Consider the following 22134-nt stretch of genomic DNA (forward strand, 5'->3'; position numbering starts at 1 on the left):
CAGTACCTTCAACCTGTATATGAACAGTAAAAACATCATGGCTTCAGATCCAAGTTAAGGAGTATGGGTCCATTTACATGGAGTACGGGTCAGAATTAGAGGTGAGTTGCCACTAAGGAAGCCTGGTGTTCATTCGTACTACACTCACTCAGTGGGCCCTTTACTACGTGTGTTGCACTGTTTTAGGCTCAGGGTATCCAGTGATGAATCAAGTGGAGGTTCGCTCTAGGTGGGAAACAGTCAGGAAAGGAACAAATGAAATACCATCAGCTTATGTTAAGTCTAAGATGCAGAGGACGCAGCGGGTGTCTAGACGTTCATCCAGAGCCCGGTGTGCGTACAGGACGCGGGCAGGAAGAGGGGAAGTGTTGTTTAAAACAGATAGAAGCATGCCTGGCCGTCCACTCATTCATTCAGCAGATTTATTTACTGACTGCTCTATGTCTGAAAGTGTTCTGGAAGCTGACTCTCAGTAGTGAACAAGAGGGTCAGAAAAGTGTCTGTGTTCATGGAGTTTCCCTTCTGAAACTGGAAGACTTACGTAAACAAGAAAAATAATGTGAAGATTGGTGCATTGCAGATGGGTAGGGAAAGCAGGAGGCAATAGGATACCTGTAATGAAAACAGACTATCAAAGGATAAATTTTAAAGACATCTGTGAGATATCCAACAGATTTTTACTTTATAGTGTCCATTTCCTCACATTTTAATATACTTTTCCCATACACAGAGTCTACTGTATTGAAACCTCAAGCATAATTTTATTGTCTTAATAAAATCTATCATCAGTCCTAGGCTTCTGGAGACAGATTATTACCTTCCCAGAAGGTAATCTTTTCAGACTTGAAGTGAAATATGGTAACTTGTTTTTTGGAAGGGTTGAAGAAAAGAGAGATACTGTATGTACCTAAATTGTGTTTGCAAGAGTATAAAATAATATAGCCCTTTTTATGCAGAGTGAAAAAAAAAACTGTTGTGAAGCTAATAACTTTAAATTTATATCTGGAAAGCTGAGACCTGATAGATTATATATCAAATTGGTATATAACTTGGTAACACATATAGTTTGAGTTTCAAAGTACTGTAGCTACATTGGGAGACATATTACAAAGGAAGGATATGTATTTGCAATACGAGAATTTAATGAAATCCAGAAAAAGGAAGAAAAGCAAAACAAAGCATCTTTATTCATATGTATATATAATATAAATAAAAAATGTATTTAAAACTCAATAATATTTAATACCAAAAATGTTGGGGGGTTCCACCAAAAGTGAATTAATATAAAGGTCAAATACTTTTTTTCCTTTAAAAAAAAAAGCTTTATTTTTTTTTAGAGCAGTTTTAGGTGCACAGTAAAACTGAGCAGAAAATACAGAGTTCCCATATACCCCTGGCCCCACACATGCAGTCGCCTCCACTATCGACATCCAGCACTAGAGTGGTACATTTGTTACACTTGATAAACCTGCACTGACACATCAGTATCACCCAGGGCCTGTGTCTACCTCAGGGTGCAGTCTTGGTGTGGTACATTCTGTGAGTTGTGATAAGTGTATGATGATGTGTGCCATTATAGCTCCATACAGAACAGCTTCCCTGCCTCAACAGTCCTCTGTGCTCAGCCTGTTTATCCCTCCCTTCCCACTTAACTCCTGGTAACCACTGTCTCTCTAGCTTTGCCTTTTCCAGAATGTTATATAATTGGAATTATACAAGATATAGCCTTTTCAGATTCGTCTCAACTTACTAATAAGCATTTAAGATTCTTCTGTGTCTGAATTTTCATGGTATGATAGCTCATTTTCGTGCTGAATGATACTCCATTGTCTGTATGTACCACAGTTTATTCACCTACTAAAGGACATCTTGATTTCTTTCAAGTTTTGGCAGTATGAATAAACTTGCTATAAACGTGTGTGCAGCTTTTTGCGTGGTCATGAGTTTTCAGCTCCTTTGGGTAAATACCAAGGCGTGTGATTGCTGGATAATGTGATAGGAGACAGAGTATGTTGAGTTTTTTTAAGAAAACTGTCTTCCAAAGTTCCATACCATTTTGTATTCCCCCCAGCGATGAATGAGAATTCCTGTTGCTCTACATCCTTGTCAGCTTTTTGCTGTTGTCAGTGTTTTAGATTTTGGCCATTCTACTATGTGTGTATCAGTATCTCGTTGTTGTTTTAATTTGCAATTTTTTAATGACATATGTTGAACATTTTTTCATTTGTGTATTTTTTTCATCTGTATATTGTTGACTGAAATAAAATCACACAGTGTGAGAGTTGTGGGTTAAGTTTTATTTGGGGCAAAATGAGGACTATAGCCTGGGAGACAGCATCTCAGAGAACTCCGAGGAACTGCTCTGAAAGAGGAGGGGGAAACTCGGTGTATACATGATGTCAGTGAAGAGGGGACGTGCAGTCAAGCACATGTTTAGGCAGAGGCTTGCTGCTGGCCACGAGGAGCAGCTGTCACTGTTAATGATTTTAGTGCTTTTCTAGATATGAGAAGATGCAAGAATTTGGGCTCATAAAATCTTCTGAAAATACCTAATTATCAAAAGGCCTGTTCTGCCAGTTTTCCCAGAGCACAGACAGCCTCATTCCTGATCTCCATCCTCAACTCTTCAGGGAGTGTTGGAGGCCAGCTGCTGATTTAATCCAAGCAGAGGTGGATGGCAAGTGCCAGCTTTTAGTTGGCGAGATCTTATTTTCCGCTTGTATATCTTCTTTGCTGAGGCATCTGTTCAGATCCTTTGCCCGTTTTTTAAGCTGGGTTGTTCATTTTCTTAGTGTTGAGTCTTTTAAGTTCTTTGTATATTTTGGATGACGTATTTTGAATGTGTCTTTCGCAGACATTTTCACCCAGTCTGCAGCTTGCTTGTCTTCTCATTCTCTTTAACACTGTCCATTGCAGAGCAAGCATTTTTAGTTTTAATGAAGTCCAGCTTATCAATTATTTCTTCCGTGGATTGTGCCTTCCGTGTTGTATCTGAAAAGTCATTGCCAAACCCAAGGTTATCTAGACTTTCTTACGCTATCTTCTAGGAGTTTTATAGTTTTGTGTGTTTTTTAAATCTTTCTGTCTGTCTGTCTGTCTGTCTATCCACCTATCTATATCTTTATTTTCTAGTTAAATTGAACTACTGAGTAAAAATAAAATAATACCCCTTAAGTTCTGTCCTGCTGTTTACAGATAGGGTGATAAGATATGCTTGAGGTTACATAGATAAGTAAGGTCAAGACTGAGTTTTGAGTTCAGTTGAAGTTTTCACTGTTACCTTTGTAGTCCTTGGGACCTGAACCCTTAAGTTATCCTTTTGTGAAAATGGTTATCTGTGAAAGGTAGAGTTTTGTTATAGTCTTTTCCTGCATGGATCTCTAAATGAATAATTACAGGAAAGAAGTACTTAAACCATGCATAGATTGGTAAAATATTTAAACATTTAATGGAATACTTTCTCTACAAAATGCTCTTGTGTTAAATTAATACGTTTATCCGGCCATTTTTTGTGACATTTTCAGTGTCTGGAACCCGATGTCTTACTGTTGAGAAGTCTGCTGGATTGTGACCTTCTTTCCTTGACCTTTAAACCAGCACTTTTTAATTCCAAGACTCCATTTTGTCAGTAAGACTGAATAATTAACTGTTCCTGCTTTTACTTTTAATGCTGTGCGTTTTCTGCTGGCATTGTATTATTTGCTTTCTAAGACAGGTCAATTCTAGATCTTCTTACTGTCTTAAAATACACACTTTAAAATGACAGGAAGCCAAGCCTGGGTGGAGAAAGTAGTTTATACTGTGCTTAGCTTTATCTAAATACATTTTAGAGTATGTCAAGGAATTCAAATTCAAATTAGTTAATGCTATTCATGAACATCTGTCAAATTCACAAGAATTTTCACAGGTGACTATGCATAATATAGGGCATAAAGAACATTATTCAAATTGTTTAAAAGAAGAAAAATTAAAATTTTAAGGAATATTCCTAATTTCTCCCAAATTCATGTTGCTTCATTTTTTGACCTATTTCACATTTTAGATGTTTATTCCTAAAATAAGTATCAATATAAATGTCTGAAATAAGGAATGGAAGATTAGAAAGAAAAAAGATTAAAAGGATGTGCTTCAGATCTAGAGATACCAAATCATTTTTTTCATCTCTTCAAAGAGAAAAGTCTACTTTTGAAGATTTCATTTGTGAAATTGACTCTGTACTACATAAGCAATGTTTAAATTCATTGGTGATAAATATGCATGTTGGTATAGTAAAATCCGATTTTTTACGTAATGCTTTAATGCAAATGGCAGTTTTATGAAATAAAACTGACTAGTAAAAATCTGAATGATGCTCATAAGCCCTTACATCATTTTTATTGAGGTTTTTGTGTATTCTGATTCATTAATACAGGGGAAAAGGAGACCACTAACATGGTTTATTTCCTATAATTACTCAAATTGAATAGAATTTTATTTTCAATAAAATTAGAGTAAATTGCCCAGGGTGGGGAAAAATGGGTTGGCCTGTTTTTATAAAATACCTTTTGAGTTTTATTCATGACACTTTGCTGCCTTATCAATGATGTTCACTTTCAAATATTTTTAGTATAGTTTCCTCCAGATTTTTTACAAATAAAAGCCCACGTAAGTCCAAAAAAAGTCTCTAACACTTAAAAGCTCAGGATTGCATATTGAAGGAGAATTCTGGGGTATTTATTTTATCTTGCTTATTACTACAAGTATTATTTGCCTTTTAATAATTTAAGCTACCTTTTAGGTGAATCATGTAGATTGAAATACTATTTAGATTGCTTTGTAATAAGTTAACTGGTAGACTTTCTAAAAACAACTTAGTGTTTACAGTTAAATTTGGTTTATTATTGTGGAATACCTAGAAGAAAAGGTCGATGTAAAGGATAAACACACTTAAACTTACCTCCACCCCCGCGCTCCTCACTTTATGAGGCAGGGTGAGGAGGAAGAGACACGAGAAACTGAGTTGGAAACGTGTTCTTGATTCCGTCACAGTGAGGTCCTGCCAGTGTCCGTGTGCTCTGCTCTTAGTGTACTTCACACCACCTTAGAAAATCTGTGTCTTTTTGCATGTGTTTGTGGGCTGTTATGAATTCTTGGCATTCTGATGTGAAGATGTTTCCATGTTCTTGAGGCAGAATTTTGTTGAAGTGAGTAACTTTAAGCACATACTGGAAAGCTTTAAGGCCTGGTAAGTTTATAAATCACCGTCAGATTATTCGTGAGAATATTGTTTTCCCCTGCAGGCTTTATTGTTTATTTATTTTTACTTTTTAAAACTCTGCTTTTAATTGATTCTTTTTTTTTTTTTTATGAAAGTATAGTTGCCACGTGGGCTTTACATTTGAAAGCTAACTCCTTCTCAGGTGTCTCACATTTTTTGTCTGTTTTCTCCTCTCTTCCCCCAGCGTTGTGGGGCCGTTTGAGCTGGAGCTGTGCTTATGTGGTGTTCTTGTGATTGGCACCTTTTATGTGAGTTTCGGGGAATGTGTGCACATGGGGATTGTGCCTTTGTAGATCTGTCTGAGCTTGTGTGTGTGTGTAATTGCTTTCTGTGACTCCACAAAACCAGAGTTGTGTTTAGTTCTTATTTTTCTTTTACCACTGCCCTAAGCAAGCAGAGACTTAATGGGAGCTCAGACTTTCTTCATCTTCACCGTGAGTCAAACGGCATGTGTTGGAGGGTGGAAGAGGGTAGTCATGGAGAGCTGCTGCCTGGGTAATCTCACAAAGACTGCCTCAGCACTGAGTGTCCTGTTTCTCCCTTGAGACTGTAAACTTGATATAAGGATGGAACTTGGTCAGCATCTGGCTCTCCCTCACTGTAGCTGAAAATCCTCTTGGGTCATAGGGTACCCAGGCTCCTGTGTCAGCTTCTTGTTCTCAATATGGAGAGGATGTAGAGTTTAGAGAGGGAGTTGTGTGTGATGGAGTCCGTAGGTGAGTTGAAATACCAGAGACTTTGCCTCTCCCCACATCTGGCCACAGCTGCATCTACAAAATGCCTCCCTGTCGAGACTTCCAGCTTGACTGCCAGAGGGCCAGAGGCAGGGCTTACTGGAAAGGTAGGCAAGTGGAGAAATCCTCCTTGGGCATTTCATTCTTGAAGGTGTCATTGCTCATAGAATGAGGATAGCTTTTAGTATTAGTAACTACAAAACAATAGGTAATCCAGTAGTCTAGTCAATTCCACTATAATTTGACATGTGCCTTCCTAAAAATCACCATCCTATACAAAATAACACAGTAAAACCATAGGATTTACCAGGAGAAAATGAGGTTAGGTGCATTAACGCTCAAAGACTTCGTTGGTCTCACGCACACAAAGATAGGAACCTAATGGAAGCAGCAGCACAGTTGTGCACACGTTAAATGGGTAGGAAGTACATCAGTACCATCATAGATATGGCACTTTGCCTTAACAGAGACCTGACATTGGCCTGTGGAAGTGGCCGTGGGAGAGTTGCAGTCTGTGAGTTGCTGAAGTGGAGGAAGGAAGGTTACCTGAAATCACAGGGGCGTTGTACTCCAGGTGTGGCTGGGAGCGCTCCTGCCCCGCGTGTGCGCTGAGGGAGCTGCCAGGTGGCTGAGACGTGTGCAGTTGTGTGTTTTGTGTGTTTCTGTGCGGCTCAGTTCAGCTGGATGCGGTTTTCTCTGTTCCCTGAGCATTTCCTGCAGACAAAATCACACATAAGCAAATGTGAAATTCGTTTTATGCTCAGATTGTCCCCCTAATATGCACATCAATCACACTGGAACAAACGCACATTTTCAAAATGAGCTTTCAAGCAGAACTGGCTGTGGTTTATTTTATTTTGAAATTGAGTCCCTTTTCCTTTCTTCCTTTTCACTGTTATTGATTTCTTAATTTATATTTAAGTTAAGCCCATATCAAATTGATTTTTCATACCCTGAGTACTTCCAGAGGTGAGAAAGCAGCCTGAGATTTTAATTTTGCTAGTGGTAACCCACAAGGTGGTTTCCTCCTTGGTGAGTGTATCTGAGTCAGTCTCTGTGTCTCTGTCTGTCTGGACACACACACACACTTTTACCAGATGCCAGGCACAGCGCTGCAGATACAGAAACCAGTAAGGCATCATCCTTGTCCTACGGAACCTAGAATCTGATTGAAAATTTTTCAAGGCACAGACTTAAATGTCTTTGTTTTGGGTCTTCTTAGGGAGCAGATGAACCAACTTTAGAGTTTTTTTTTGTATTTCTTAGTTTGTGAACACACAAGCACATACACCCCCCCCAACTCATCTCTTACTTTTGATACAAAGAGTAAAGAGCTTGTGTGGAGGAAGCACGAAGATACCACTGTTTACCTAGTGAAAAGATGTACGTTTGAAAGGGGTTAAAAAGGACCCTAAGAGGTCTTGTACTTCAGCCCTCCTACCTGACTCCTTAAATAAGCCCTCGTGGTCAAGTGTTGGAGGTAGATTGGTAAGTGGAAAAAGAGCAGGTTTCAGAGCGAGTGAATAGTATGACTCATTTATGTTAATCCCTCCTCCCCACGCACGAATGTAAGTACTGTTTGTGCACATAGATGGTGTGGGAGGATCCCCCATACTGTTAATACTGGTTACCTCAGGGGACCAGGGAAAGCTTATTAACTTCCTCTTTATACATCTTTCATTGTTTGGCTTGTTTTAAGAAGCATGTTTTACTTTTTTAATTAAAAAATCTAATAAAGTAGAAAATGAATAAATAATAATAAAAAATACCCTTAGGGCACCGAGCTTTGTTTCAGTCTTCCCAGTAGCCTGGGTAGTTAAAACTGAATGTGACGTCTCAGGTGTGGGCTGCAGCAACACTGTAGTGCTGGGGGGGTTTGTGTTTATAGATCATTAATGCTTTAAAGTCTTTCTTACATCTGCTACTCTTGGCACGCTCTGCCTTTGATAATCATTTTGGTCCCAGGTCTCGTCCTTTACGTTCTCCCTGGTAGGTTTCACTTTGTCACTGTGGAAATCAGTGTTCAGCATAGGTTAAGAACTGGCCTTGGATTCGCGCTGCCCAGTTACAGATCCTAACTACCACTAACCAGCATGAAAACTAGACAAGCAGTGTGTCCTCCTGAGCCTCAGTCTTCTCCTCCGGCAGGAGGTGTGAAGCTGTGAGGTCTCAGTGAGACGCTGTGTGCTGGCACCCTGCCTGGGGGAGGTGCCGGTGGCAAGAGGGAACTCGGGGAGTCTCGGCTGTCCTTGCTGCTGCGTTGGCCGCAGCTCATCGCTCCTTCTGTCAGAGCTGGTTTTGGGTCTTGAATCTTCCCTTAACCATCTTCTACATCCCTCCTGACCCCAGACCATAAATGACTCGATCTTCTCAGTGTCCTGATGAGGTCCCAGTCAGTCTCCATGTCATTCCACAGGCCCCTTCACCGACGTTGTCACCACCAACCTGAAGCTGGGCAACCCGACAGACCGAAATGTGTGCTTTAAAGTAAAGACCACGGCACCGCGGAGGTACTGCGTGAGGCCCAACAGTGGGATCATCGATGCGGGAACCTCCATCAATGTGTCTGGTAAGTCCTGAGGATGGAGGCCAACAGGGTGGCTGAAAAGGCCCCTAGAGGCAGGGGGGTTTCTCACAGCTTGTTTCTGCAGTGGAGCAAAGAAGGTGATAGACGTCTCTCCCAAGCCCTCCACCCTCTGATTAAAAAGTTTAGTGGGTCCCACTCACCTGTGGTTTTTCCATAATCAGTGCCTCTTTGGTTTAATGCTTACAGCCATTGTGCCTCAAGAGTTAGAGCAAAATTAAAGTGGTAGCTTCAGACTTGACTTCGGAATGAGTTTGGTTTCACTCCCTTGAAATTAAATCTGCCCTTTGGCAATAAATAAAACAGGGCTAAACAAACTTAATTTTACTTTGTGGGAGAAAGCTAAATGAAGTTATTTTCTTATTTAAGCTAAATGATTTCTGACATTAAGCTCATGTCATTTCCAATGATTGGTAACTGCACTTTACTGATTGTGAAAAGCTAAGGGAGATGAAGGCTGAGGAAATTGGAATATATTCAAGGGTGCAAGTTTTGTGCATGTCTGATGGGTTTTTTCCCCTCTTGTCTGAGAGTGCATATATTTTCCGAAGTCCAACTTTTGAAAAGATGCTGGTAAAGTGCCCAAATTGAGAATTGGATTTCAGAATTAAGGAGATGTAACTGATGGGTTTGAGTCTAAACGTATTTTAGAAACGGAATAAACTTGCAGCTCGTTAGAACTTCTGGATCCAGCAGTGCCTTCTGTATTTGTGGAGGAGCAGTCAGGGAGTGTGTGCTTATCCTCTAACGGTCAGGAGATGCTGTCGCCCACCGAGGGTTCTACATTGCTAGAAGCTGCGACTCATTTGAAATGGGTACCTGGCTGGCTTTTTTCATGACAGATTCTGATTGTGATACATCTGGCTATTCATTTGACACCTAAAAGAAAATGACTCACCTCTTTGGAAAGATACAAGGTGTTTCATTATCTGATCATTTCTGCAAACTCTCATCCCCTCCGTCCACTGGTCTCTCATTGTGGTGTGCCCACACCAGCTGTCCCTTGTGTGCCTCTCTCTGAGACTGCAAGACCTGGTCTGGACTCTCAAATTGAGTTACTATCCAGGAGAAATCAGGAGGGTGGGAGCCAACGTGTATAGAGGGTCCACGCTGCTGCTGCTAGTATCTCGTGTAATTTCTGTTCTCTGCCCTGTGAGGGATGCCCCCATCGTACTGAGGAGACCAGTGGCCATAGGCTCACGAAGCTGGCAGGTGACAGAGCCGAGACGTGAGTTGTTTTGTTTGGCTCTGAAGCCCAGACTCTGAACAGCAGCGTGCTGGAGAAGGGAAGGGACCCAGGTTGTTGGCATTTCTGTGCCCCTTGATCGTATCATTTGGTTTCTGTTTTTCCCCATCATAGGAATGTTTTTTAATATTGGGCATTTGTTTTGATTTATGATTGTCTACTTAACAGGGACTGGGATTTTTGAGGTGGTGGCCTTCCTTTGTAGGTAGGAAGGTAAAGTACAGAGTGTGATCATGACCATCGAGTCACGTGGGTGATGAGTGTCAGAGCTGATATTTGAAGCCATGTGTCTGTCCTGATCCAGTGGTTCTTCTGTGATACTGAGCTGCCTCAACAGTGCTAGGGGATGGCCCCACTTACAAATGAATATAAAACAAAATACCTTGGTTCTCAAAATGTAGGGTGCTTGGGGAAAAAAGCAGTTGAATAATAAAATGTCCTTGTGTCTGCAGGTCGTCCTCCTAAAAGAGACAGGGTTATGTTTACACATGAGAAAAGACTCTTCTGATTTTTTATAATTTTATTTTTTATTGAAGTGTAGTGGATTTACAAGAGGGCTCCTTTGTTTTTATTTGGTGTGTATTGTTCTCAATGCTTGAGGTGCACCTGGGTGAAGCCAGGTTTCATTGCATTTCTAGAACAGCCTCACCAGTTGGCAGAGGAGGCCAGCCTGCATTTGCAGCAGTTTTCTGTGCTCATGGGCCATGATATCACTTATTAGACACTCGTGTCTTGGTGCACTTTTCCAAGAGTCCTCTTGAAATGCAGCTACATGATGACATCGTGGTGAGTATGTAGAAGTTCCTTCGGGAGAGAGACCGTCCTCGGGAGGAGGAGAGCAGCACGCAGGCAGTGCGGCTGGTTCCAAGGCCAGCAGCTTTCCCTTCTCCCCACCTGCGCACATGGCCGAGCTTGGTTTCGCCCACTTGGAGATCACTGGATTTCTGAACCACTGAATTCAGAAACCTGAACAGGAAGCCCACTCTGCTGTTTAACCTGTGGGCTGATCTTTGGCAGATACTTTGACTTCTCTGGGTTCTAGTTCTCTCACCTGTAGAGTGGAGAGAACGGTATTTCCCTCACAGAGTATTTACCAGTGCTGAGAAATTGTAACTGAAAGCATGATACGAGAGTGGGGTTGCATTCTTCTTCCACCAGCATTGACAAAAACTGGCTAGTTTTTGTTAAAGGTAGATTGTACATATTTCAGTTGCCTTTATGGAAACAAATTAATTCCATACATTTTACTAGTTTATGGAATTTTTCTAATTCTAATTTAGAGAAATTTGCATTTTCTTCTTTCTATAATATGCATTTGTTTTATAGTGAAAAGTCACTGGTAAATTTTCAAGTATAATCTATAAAAAGGTGGCCATCAAATCAACTTAAAATACTAGCATTGCCCTGCCTACCACCCTGAATGTCACAGCATACGTGAAAAGGACATGACTAGTACATTGTTCTTCTCCCATTTCTGAAAACCCTTGGGATGTGCTAGCTATTAGAGAAGGTTATAAATCATTCTTTGAGATAGAAGGGCAGGGAGGGAGGAAAAGAGGGAGGAGGATGGTACCTACACATGGAGCTGGCCAGAGACTGAGGTTTTGAAGGCACGCAAATCAGGGTTATGATGGGGGACTGAAACTTTGTAGCTGTCAGATGTCTTTCAGACACACCCTGTAAAGCTCTTCTCAGCTGTCAGCTTAATCTGATATTCACAGGACCTTATACATCAAAAGTCCAGACTCTGGCCTGTCGTGTCATTTTCTTCAGAAGATGGCAAACCACTTGTTGGATCCTTCACAAAAGAAAAAATTCCATTTTATAAACTCAAGTGGTAAAGTTACAGTTGGAAACAGGTGTAACCTTAACTTTGTGTGTGTGAGAACGTGTGGACTTCCCAAAGGGGTGCTTTGGGATCTGGTCACTCGGGTCTCTGAGTCCTTTTCTTTGTCCTCTGGATGGGTGCTCATTTATCTTGTTCTGATAGCCCCTTCTGGGATCTGTGCCTGTTGGACGAGCCACTGCAGTGGGTGAGGCGGGCTGCTTTGTGTTTGCATTAATTGGCCCAGCATGCCATGGCTTTGGCCCCTTGCTCCTAGTTACACACCGTCTACTAGAGATGATTTTGAAGTATTCAAATCTGGACCTCCGCAAAATAGGCACACTTAAATGGAGATTGGAGAAGAGGAGATTGGATTTTTTCCCCCAGAGATTTTAAATGCAAGGAAAATAGAACTTTTTGAATTAATGAATTGTTTGAAGCAGTGGGGGGTCTCCCCGTTTGTTCTAGCTTTACAAAATCAAATCTATTTTCTGAACTGTCTGGTGGGGAAGTATTTTTAAGGTAGATAATTTCTGAAAATGTCTTTGTGGTAAGCTTTTGTGGTAACGGTTGTGGTTTTTTTTTTTAATACTGCAGCTTAATAATGAGGGAGTTTTCCATTAATATTCCAAACCCTGTTTGCCAGCAGATATAGCAGGTGAAGTGGTAAAATTATGGGCCCATCAAAAATACTGACGCTTCCTGTAATACGATATTAAGTTTAATATTTTTATAACCTTCACTGAATTCTAATTTGACTGAAGTAGCAAGCACACTTCCATTTGCAGTTCAGTTATGCACATTGGTTGTACCAAGCGAATTAGAAATGCAAAATATCTGTGTTGGGGGGGCACTGGAAAGAATCATTAAAGACACCAACATTTAGGTACAGATATTCTTAACTAAGTGTACCCTGGGAGTTGAAAATGGATTAAAGACAAACAAATATAAATCTTCTAGTGTCTGAATCTGTATTTTAAATTAAAAGTCAAAGAATCAAGGAGCAGTGTTCATTCCTGACATACAGCCCTTTCCAGCATTTCAATCACATGTAAAGCACAAAGTTCTTCCAGTAAAATCGTGAGACAGGGGATGAATATCAGCAGCTCTTCTTGGATGGAAACATTGGTCAGTTAATGTCAATGGGTAGCACTGGAATTGATAATTAATCCTTTTAGGATTTTGCTGACTCAGTGTAGTGGAGCTGCTCACTTGCCCTGGGCCAGCCAACCTTGGGCTCCAGCTTTAAGTGATTAGCACTGGAGCGCAAGTGTGCTGTCCTTAGAGAAAGAAGCCAGGCCTTCATCTGTCAAGTGCTGATAGTGGGAGCTAAATTCGGGAGGTTTGGGCATCTTAACAGCAACATTCTTCTTCGTAAGATCATTTGCTTTGAAAGTCTGTGATAAACGAAACCTTTTTATAAATTGTTTTTGTGAACCTGTTTTATTACTCTCAGGTAAGAACAACTTAACGTTCACACTTAAAAGATGTCTTAATTTTTTTCACCACATGAGATTCTGGTTTAAAAAAGTGGAGGGGAACATTATCAACAAAAATTCAGCTTAATTGTGCTTTTAAAGACTTTTAAAAAGTTTACTGTAATATTTAAGTTTCTTAAGAAGAATTCTGTGTTTCATTTTTTTATGATTATAACACAGTTTTCCTTGTTTCTACATTTTCAAAGATCATGACCAGGAGGACTTAGCAAGTACATTCAGTCCACCTCACTTAGCTGAAGGCAACTTCAGCTCTCTGCAGCAGGACTGAGGAGCAAAACTAAGCACAGCTTTGGAGTAGCTGACAGTCATGTTCTTCTCACTTGGGAGAGTTCCTTGCACACTCACACACACGGGCTCCCTAGTCTTGACTCCCCTGTATATGCTTTTCCTTTAGACTCCCTGTTAACCCTGTCCTGGTATCCAGCTCATCACAGGCCAGAGTGAAGGGAACAGGCTGCAAGAGGAGGTGGCGGTGAAGGGCTGGACCGGAACCGCAGAGGACAGGGATGGGGGAGCTCAGGAGTGACATGGGGTCTGGACTCACTGAAGCCCCAGGGCAGACCGTTCTTGTTCAGTTGATCTGTCCCGAGAGCCCTGGCTTGTAGGTCTTAAGGTGGCGTGTGACGTGATGGTGTTCATGAGCAGAACACGGAAGCACCCGGGAAAGGCTGTGTGGTGCTCTGTTACAAAGTGTTCATGGAGACAGGAAAGTATGTTGGAGTTTTGGAAAAAAGATGTATATTTTTTAAGATGTTTATGAAAAAGTGAGTGCGCCTTGTTCTTTGGCCAGTGCCTGTGTGTGGCATCCCTCGGTTCACAGTGATGGTGCGGCATGTCTTGCACTGTAAAGAACTGGAAAATCCTATGGAGAACACAAAGACAACTCAATTTCATGTATTTATAAGTAGACAAATTTAATTATTTACCTGCTAGACTGATAGTTCCATCCATGGGTCCCTGAATAGGCAAAGTTCTAAGAAAGTAGTCATGTTTTCAGCCTTTTGAGAATCTAAAGCAAATAACAAATTTGCTTGTGCTGAGGGTGCGCAGTCTGACTGAGTGCTCGTGTTGCTTTGCTTGAGGCTGGGATTCTCTTGCCTTGTGGTAGCGCTACTTATTTTTAGCTGGTGACAGAGACCTGGTTTGTCTTTGACTGGTTTTCAAAAAAGTGGAGCAATGACTTCATTACTACACCATAAATGCAGTTTAGTAGGGAGCAGTCTTTTCATCCAGGCATGAAAGCAGAGAGAGACAGAGGGCAGTGGTGATGAGGAGATTGGAAACCAGTGTCTTAAGCCCAGCAGAGAACAGTGCGTGGCTCTGGGAGGTGGGACAGAAGAGGAAGCAGCTGGGTGAGGGTTAAGGAGGGCTCCTTCTGTGTGTACTGCCCCGGGGAGAAACCTGGAGGGAGTGCCTCGAGTGCTGGAAGGGAAGAGGGTGCACACTCTCCACCCGGTGAAGAGCTGCAAACTAGTTCCCAGAACGTGAAGTCCAGTCTCAGTTTAACTGTGTAGAAAAGGCAGGCATGCAGGGAGAGCTTTGTATCAGTATTGCCCGCTGATAGAGTAAGACCCCCAGCAAGACCGAGGCTGTGAAACAGCGCTCCGGGAGGGGCGGGCAGTGTTAGCAGACCGGGGCAGCACGTGTTCTCAGGTGTGATTCCCGGACCAGCACCATCAGCCGGACCGTGTTGGGAATACTTGTTCTCAGCCCCACCCCAGACCTGTTGAATCTGAAACTGGAGCTGGGACTCCGCCACCTGTGTTTTCACAAGCACCCCTGATGGTTCTGATGCATGCTATAGCTTGAGACCCTTCGTGACAGAGTCAGACTAGTGGAAGGTTGAGTCAGATTAAGCCCTGGAAGTTGTGGGATACTGAGATGTGAGTAGGGCTGGGGGACTGGAAGGGATGTGCCAGCCTCCTAGGGCCAACGTGATAAGAGGAGACTTTGGTAATGACAAGGGAACACCTGGGCGTGGGGGTGTGGCCAGCACAATGTGCACACCTGTTGGACCAGCAGGGAGGTCTGTTGTTGGATCACACCAGGAAATCTGAGAGATCCAGACTGTGGAGTTGAATTGATTGTCTTTCACTTGGGAAATAGACTTTTTTTTGTAGGAGGTTTTTAATCCGAGGAACATCATTATGGTGAATAGAGTGTCAGGGGAGACTAAATTTGCAGGGTTATAGGAGCTGGGCAGGGAAGCTTGTTTGGGGGAGGGGCGGGAAGATCTAGTTGGAGAAACTTTGATGAGGGGAGGCCTGAGCTGAGATTGTGGTCAAATAAAAGGGAGAGAGAGGCATTTTGAAGATAAAATTCTGAGATTGAAAAATAATGATAAAGCACGTGCTGTGGTGCTTGTTGGACTTTATTCATCTGCTTTGTGGCCGTTATGATGCAGACGAAAGTGATCTGTGGCTTGCTTGGCTTCTCGTAGGAGGCTTTTATGCTGCATTTAATCAAGTCATTTCTCTGAGGTGTGTGTGCGTTGAATGGTGTATATTCTGCATTTCCTCTGAAGAGAGTCTGGTCTTAATGCTCCAGTGCTCTCTGACCCCGGGAGTCCTTTGCTGACAGGCCCCCGCCTGCGCCGTGGGCAGCACTGCAGGCCTGTGTCGCGGAGGGCCCGTGTGGCTGAGCCGTGACCTGGTCTCTGGGCCGTCTCCTGGTAACGGGCTTCTTTTTAATGTAGTATCAGCGATACATTTTAAAAGTAGGATAGATGGTTCGTCTAAGAGGGTTTTATCATCAGTGTCTCTGGTTTTCAAGTGAAATAAATTAAGTTAATGGGAAGCTCTTTTATGGCCTGTCATGAAAAAAAGTACATAATTTCTGTCACAGTTTGCATGTATGGAGCTGAAAGAGCAAACGGCTAACAGCATTTATTCTGTCATGTTCTCATAAAGTTCCAGCTAATAGGGAATAGCAAATTGAATCTGACGTGAGATGGTGGTAGCTGAGAATACCAACTTCTGGACGTAGTTGGGGGCTGTGCTGAGCAGGATGGAGACACTGAGGCTCAGCAGGAGTCTGTCGTTTCACAGAGTCTGGGTGGCCACTTGGCCTCCTCCTTCCTGCCCGCTGACTGGGGAGCCCCCAAGGAAAGGAGAGCTGGTGGGAGGCAGACGCCTTTCCCACCTGCTGCTCTTGGTGGAAGGGGAGCTGCTGCAGTGTGGCAGGCGCCCCTGCACGCCCTGCGCTTCCTGAAGGCCACCAGCAGGCCACGACTCCCAGCTCGGCAGCCTTGCCAGTGCTCGGGCTCTCCGTGTGTGTCTCATGCGTCCTACCGCCTTGAGCCGTCTCCGGCGCTCCTTTAAGGTGATTGGTTACAACCAGGACCCACTTCTTTGGGCACTTCCATTCTCATCAGCTCGGGGGGCCAAATGTAAGTGCCGTCTCCCTGAGGTTCTTCCAGCTCTGTGCTGTGGCGCCTCGACAGGCCAGGTGCTCTAGGCCTGCAGTTGGGCTGATGACATCTGTAAGGCACCAGGGTAGCAGGGCATCTCAGACAGCACCCTTCTGCAAGGTGGAGCAAGCAGCTGCCAGGTGGTTTGGTTAGAGGAACACCGGGAGCCCCAGTCCCCTCCCTGTAAGGGACACATACATGTGTGCCTCTGTCCCCTCCCAGCGCCTGGGTGCACACTGAAACCCAAGGCTTCTCTTTTAAAGTGCACAGGAGGGGTGGGTTCTCCCAGGGAGGCTACTACACGAAGCCACCAGGGCCTTCACATGAATATTTAACAGGTCATCTTCCTCCTGGAGGGGCCTGCGAGGCAGCTTGATGTTGGAGAGCGGTGTGCAGACCTTTTGGTCTCAGGACCCCTTTTCGCTCTGAGAAATTAAAGGCCAGCAGGGCTTTGCTGTTTGTGGGCTGTATCAACATTTATCATATTACAAATTAAACTAAGAAATTTGAAGAGCATTAATTCTTTAATAACAACATTAGTAAATGCAATTATATGTAAACAGTAATGTTTTTAATGAAAAATAACTTTTCAAAAAACTTGGTGAGAAGATTAGCATTATTTGACATGTTTTGCAAATCTTGATTTCTGGCTTAATAGAAGGTAAGTTGGATTCTCATGCTTTTGCATTCAGTCTGTCATAATGTGTTGTTTTGGTGGGAAACCAATTTTTCCACAGATGTGTAGTTGGAAAAGGGAAGAGTATTTTTAATAGCCCTTTCAAATAATTGTAGATATTATTCTTTGGTACTGCCCTAAAACTTGACAAATGACACTGTCTTGAAGTTTATTATGATATGGAATCTGACACTATGTCAGTGAACTGTTTCAACTTTGTTTCACTAAAATACATCTCTTGCACTTGAATGGCTTTGGTAGTTCTGTGTTAGCTGAGTTATACAGGTTGTCCAGCTGTTGACAATATTCCGTTATACAACTGTGTATTCCGTTGTACAGTATCAAAGAAGTATATTCATTACTATTCCCACTGATCTCATTGGGAAAGTCTTTTTAACCATTTGGGAAACTGTGATGCTTTTGGTGGCAGATAGAGGTTTTTCCAAGATTCTAATTTTTGTTTGAAAGCCTGGAATTTTCAAGAAAATATCTGCTGTATACCCAGGTGTGAATAAATGTAGTTTTGAAGTCGGTTGTTCTTTCAGGTAAATGGTTCTGTAAGAAGGTGTCTGGCTCAGCTCAGCCCCAGACAGCTGCACACATGCCTGTCTCAGGACAGCGGAAACGCTTGACATGAACTTGCCGTTTCATCAGAGTGCAGAGATGCGTTGTCAAGGGTTGGAATTTAGTAAAGTTAGTAGCTTTTATTACTTTCTTGGGGATATTCTTAAGTGAGACCGGCCTTTAAAAAAAATACCTGATAGTGTGTGGCGGTGCCTAATTCAAAGACACCAGCACCGTTGGCACCGTTGGCACCGTTGCTTCTGTGCCGCTGACGAGGCAGGTGACGTATAATGTCTTGATCTTATCATGACGATGATTTTGAGTTTATGGATCACCTGATGGATGGGGGGGACCTCTCAGAGTCTGTGAAGAATGTTTTGACAACCCTTGGTGTGGGAGTCTGACTAGAAGCAGAGCCAGTAGCGCGCTCTGGCTCCATCCTTTAGTACCTAGCTGGCTGTGGGCCCGCGTGAGGCCACACAGCCTTTCTAAGCCCTTGTCTTCTCATCTAGAAAATGAAGACATGGCCATCTTGATGATTGTTGTGAGGACTGAATGGGAGAACTAATGAAAATGTGCCTTCTCTGGTGCCTAGTACATACCAGGCACTAATAAAAGTTACTTTCCTTTTCTTTCTTGGGAAATTGTGAAGGTATTGGGGATGGGAGCATTGGGTGAGGTGGAGAGATGAAAATGAGGGGTCACTTTGCCTTCGCCATGTCTGGAGCCCAAGCCCTTCTCTGGCCGCACCCCTGGAGGAAGTGGGAGAGCGGAAGGAACGGCGGGTCTTCCTGGGGCTGTTGATGTGGGCTTGTCTCAGGGTCTCTGGACCTGTCAGTTCTCTGTGTGACCCAGTGTAGTTTGAGCTAAAGAGCCAACTTCTTTGAAAATTAGTCATGTCTTCTGATTGCTCTTATCTTCTGAGTATTGGAGTTCTCTACAAATAATCCTGGTTCAGTCTCAGAGCCCCCCCGGTGGAAAATTAGGAGCCGTTCACAGCTGGGAAGGCAGTCTCAAAGATGAGGTCGTTTTTCTTCTGCAGCTGTGCCCTGCTGCAGACCCAAGTGTAGTGTAGGACAGAGTTCTCTTCTCTCCCATTCTAAAAAATACTAAAGCATGATTTTGTCACAGCCAGTCAAGACCCGAAATTCTCAAAACCTAATTCACTTTAATTTTTTAAAATGAACATTAATCTGACAATACTTTGAAGACCTTGACCCAACTCCAGTCCCTGTCCAAGAAAGATCACAGCGCACGTGAAGACACCGGCTCCTTATGCATCTTCCTTATTGCAATCTTGGGGGTGGAAAAAGCACAATGAGAATTTAGCTTTCAGAATAAGAGTCTGTGGTTTTGCCCGAGTCTGGTTATATGTCCCCAAGGTGAAATGTCAAGCCCAGGTGTGCAGTGATGCTCCGGGTCTGTCCATCGGAGAGCTCCTGCTGGCTCAGTGGTACCAGAGGAAGAGCCGTCTGCAGTCCAGCTCCCACAACCACCTGCAAGGACTTCCTTTCCAGGATGGTGTCATGCCTCTACACCCACGGAAGTAAAGCTCCTGGTAGACTGGCCCTGTGTTTTAAGTAACCTTTTGTTCTCTCTGCTGATGGTCACAGTCTGGATTTTGGGTACTTAGACTGAACATTTTTATTGATAACCTTTATTGAGAACTAGACTTGGTGTCATGTATATCCAAGCCCTGAATTAAAAAAAAAAAGATTTTCATGTTTATTGATTTTTGTCCTGAAGAAGTCTCCCAGGTAAGGTCCCCCGTAGCTGGGAGCACTCAGATGGGTGATGGGGGCAGAGAGCTTCCTGGGCAGCTGTGCGCACCAGAGCATTGACATCAGAGCATTGTTGATTTTAATAGGCTTTCTCTGTCCCCAGGACAGAATGCACCCATGCATCCCCAGGGTGGAGGGGTGTTGTATTTCTTTTCCCCATCGTGTGTGGGTCTCTGAGATATGCGGTGATGGGCCTGGGGTGCAGGATGTGAACCTGTCTCAGATCAGAGTGACCAGGTTGGCAGAGGGGGTGCTGGGCTGCACTTGGCTCTTTGTCAAAGTTTTGCTGCTTCCTAACATTGTGACCTTGAGCAGGTCACTTGGCTTTGTTGAGTCCCAGACTCATTTATATAAGTTCAGGCTCACGACAGGCGCCCTTTACCTGCTGCAGGAGGCGGTTGATTGTGCGGCTTTAAGCACCTGGGAAGTCCTAAGTGGGGTTCAGAGGCAAGAGAACACTGATGTGTGCCCAGCAGAAAAGGGGTGATGGAAAAGGACAGGACTTGCACTGTCAGAGGACAGAGACAGTCCCTCACGGTGGCCGAGAGCGTTGGCTCTCCACCTGCATTGGTGTTCGCGCCTCCGCTGTGTGACCTTGGGCACGTTAGTTAACCTTTCTGTGCTTCAGATTTTTCATTTGAAAATAGGCATTAAAATAACTTCTACAACAATATCTGCCTCTTAAGGATTAACTGAGACATAATAGACTTGAAGTATAGAGTTTAGCTTCAGGCACAAAGGAAACCCTGAGTCCTAGGAAGTTCTCATCACAGGCAGGGCTACAGCAGGCCCTTCCTGCATGTGGAAAGTTATGTTTCAGGGAACTTAACTAGTGTGGTTCAGCCAAAGCCTTGTGGCAAATACCGTATTTTAAAGCAGCGGTCATTTCACAGGGGGCTAGGTCCTAAGGAAGCGAGTCACAGCAGGACGGCACCTCCCTCAGGGCAGCGGGTATGCTCAGGGGAGCCTTTCTGTGGGATTCCTCTAGGTTCTCAGAGGGGAGATGGGGTGTAACCGGGTGGTGCCCTCTCCATTGTCTTCTCCATTCTCTGACATTTCTACTGGCAAAATTACCTTGATGACCTTGACATGGGAAATGGGACAGAGAGAAGCTGAAACAGTGCCTTAGGTGTCTTGGTTCCTGAAGAGACCATTTGGGTGTGTTTTCCCAAAACAGGCACGAGGTGGTTCTCCCTGGTTTGCCTGTGCTGTTAGGCCTATAGCTCAGGTGTGTAGGTGCACAGTCGTGGAAGGTCCTTGGACTAGGAATCAGAAGACCTGGGTCCTAAGCCCCAGTCCCAGCTCTGCCACACCTGCTGTTTGACCTTGGGCAGGTCCTTTCCCTTTTCTGGACCTCAGGCTTGAGCGCTGCGGAGTGGAGAAGAGGCCGGTCATCTTGGGCTGTCACTTCACCGGGGGCTTCGTAAGGCTCGGATGAGAGGATCCTGGTAAACTGCTTTACGACCAAAATACAAGTATTAACGTAACAAGTGGCTGCTGGTAACCAAGCTCTGACCCTCCTAATGAAATATTTTCTTTCTCAGTGATGTTGCAGCCTTTCGATTATGACCCCAATGAGAAAAGCAAACACAAGTTTATGGTTCAGTCTATGTTTGCTCCGACTGACACTTCTGATATGGAAGCGGTAGTAAGTACTGAATGCTTCTTCTTTTTTTCAGTAATTAAAGCAATGACGAGGCGCAGAATTGTGGGTGCATGCATTTCAAAATGGGTCAGAACTGATTTTAAAGGGAATGGTGTTTTCAAGGAGGTTTGCCTTTATGGTTTTTCTAGAACTTTGATTTTTAACATTTTTATGTAACTTTGTAGGATTCTCCTCTTTTCTGACTGGTATGTCTGGTTTCCTTCAGTTCCTTGCTCTGATGGATTGTGTCTTGAATGGTCGGAGGATTCTCTCCCTTCACCTCCCCACCAGTCTCCCCCCCACCCCATTCTCCTGAAAAGGGCACTTTTCATTATGGAGACTGTTTCCTACCGTGTCTTCCCCATCCCCCCAGAACCTAAAGGGGCGTGAGAGTTGAATACTAAATATCCTTCCACGCTTTAGGCTTTTCCCCCGGAAGCATGATTCTTGGGTTTTTTTTGTAGTTTTCCCCTAGATTCCTTCATATTTTTTCTCCTGCTTACATACATGTCTAACTCCATCTCTAATTTTGGTAAAAATAAGATGACTTCATTTTCATAAATAAAGGATATATTACAGTCGGCCCTTCCTCTCTGTAGGCGCCACATCCGTGAACCTGGAGAGCTGACTGTATACACCATTTTAGGTAGAAGTCTTGAGCACCCGCGGATTTTGGTGTCCGTGGGGCTGGGACCCTGCGGCCACTCCTGCGTGGACACCGAGGGACGACTGTATTGGTTTCTCTGGAAGCCGATTATAATGGCAGTTCTCCCCCAAGCTTTTCCCACATCTGAGTAAATGAGGAGGCATCCTGGTGCTGTGAGTGTGAACCACACACACTGATGAACGTAAAACCCACGGCATCAGGGAGGGCGGACTGTCTAGTCTGCACGGTTTGGAAAAAGAAAGGCAGG

At 43.5% G+C, this 22134-nt stretch overlaps 1 protein-coding gene across 2 annotated transcripts in view; it reads left to right on the forward strand.

Moving 5' to 3' along the window:
- Positions 1-22134, forward strand: part of VAPB (VAMP associated protein B and C) — a 45284-nt gene that overhangs the window by 15560 nt on the left and 7590 nt on the right. For both annotated transcript variants that reach the window (XM_072944468.1, XM_072944470.1), the window contains exons 2-3: positions 8408-8560; positions 21120-21223. In XM_072944468.1, the coding sequence (XP_072800569.1) occupies positions 8408-8560; positions 21120-21223 (257 nt within the window). The remainder of the gene's footprint in view (positions 1-8407; positions 8561-21119; positions 21224-22134) is intronic.

The sequence above is a fragment of the Vicugna pacos genome, chromosome 19, assembly GCF_048564905.1.
Source record: "Vicugna pacos chromosome 19, VicPac4, whole genome shotgun sequence".
Taxonomy (NCBI): Eukaryota; Metazoa; Chordata; class Mammalia; order Artiodactyla; family Camelidae; genus Vicugna; species Vicugna pacos.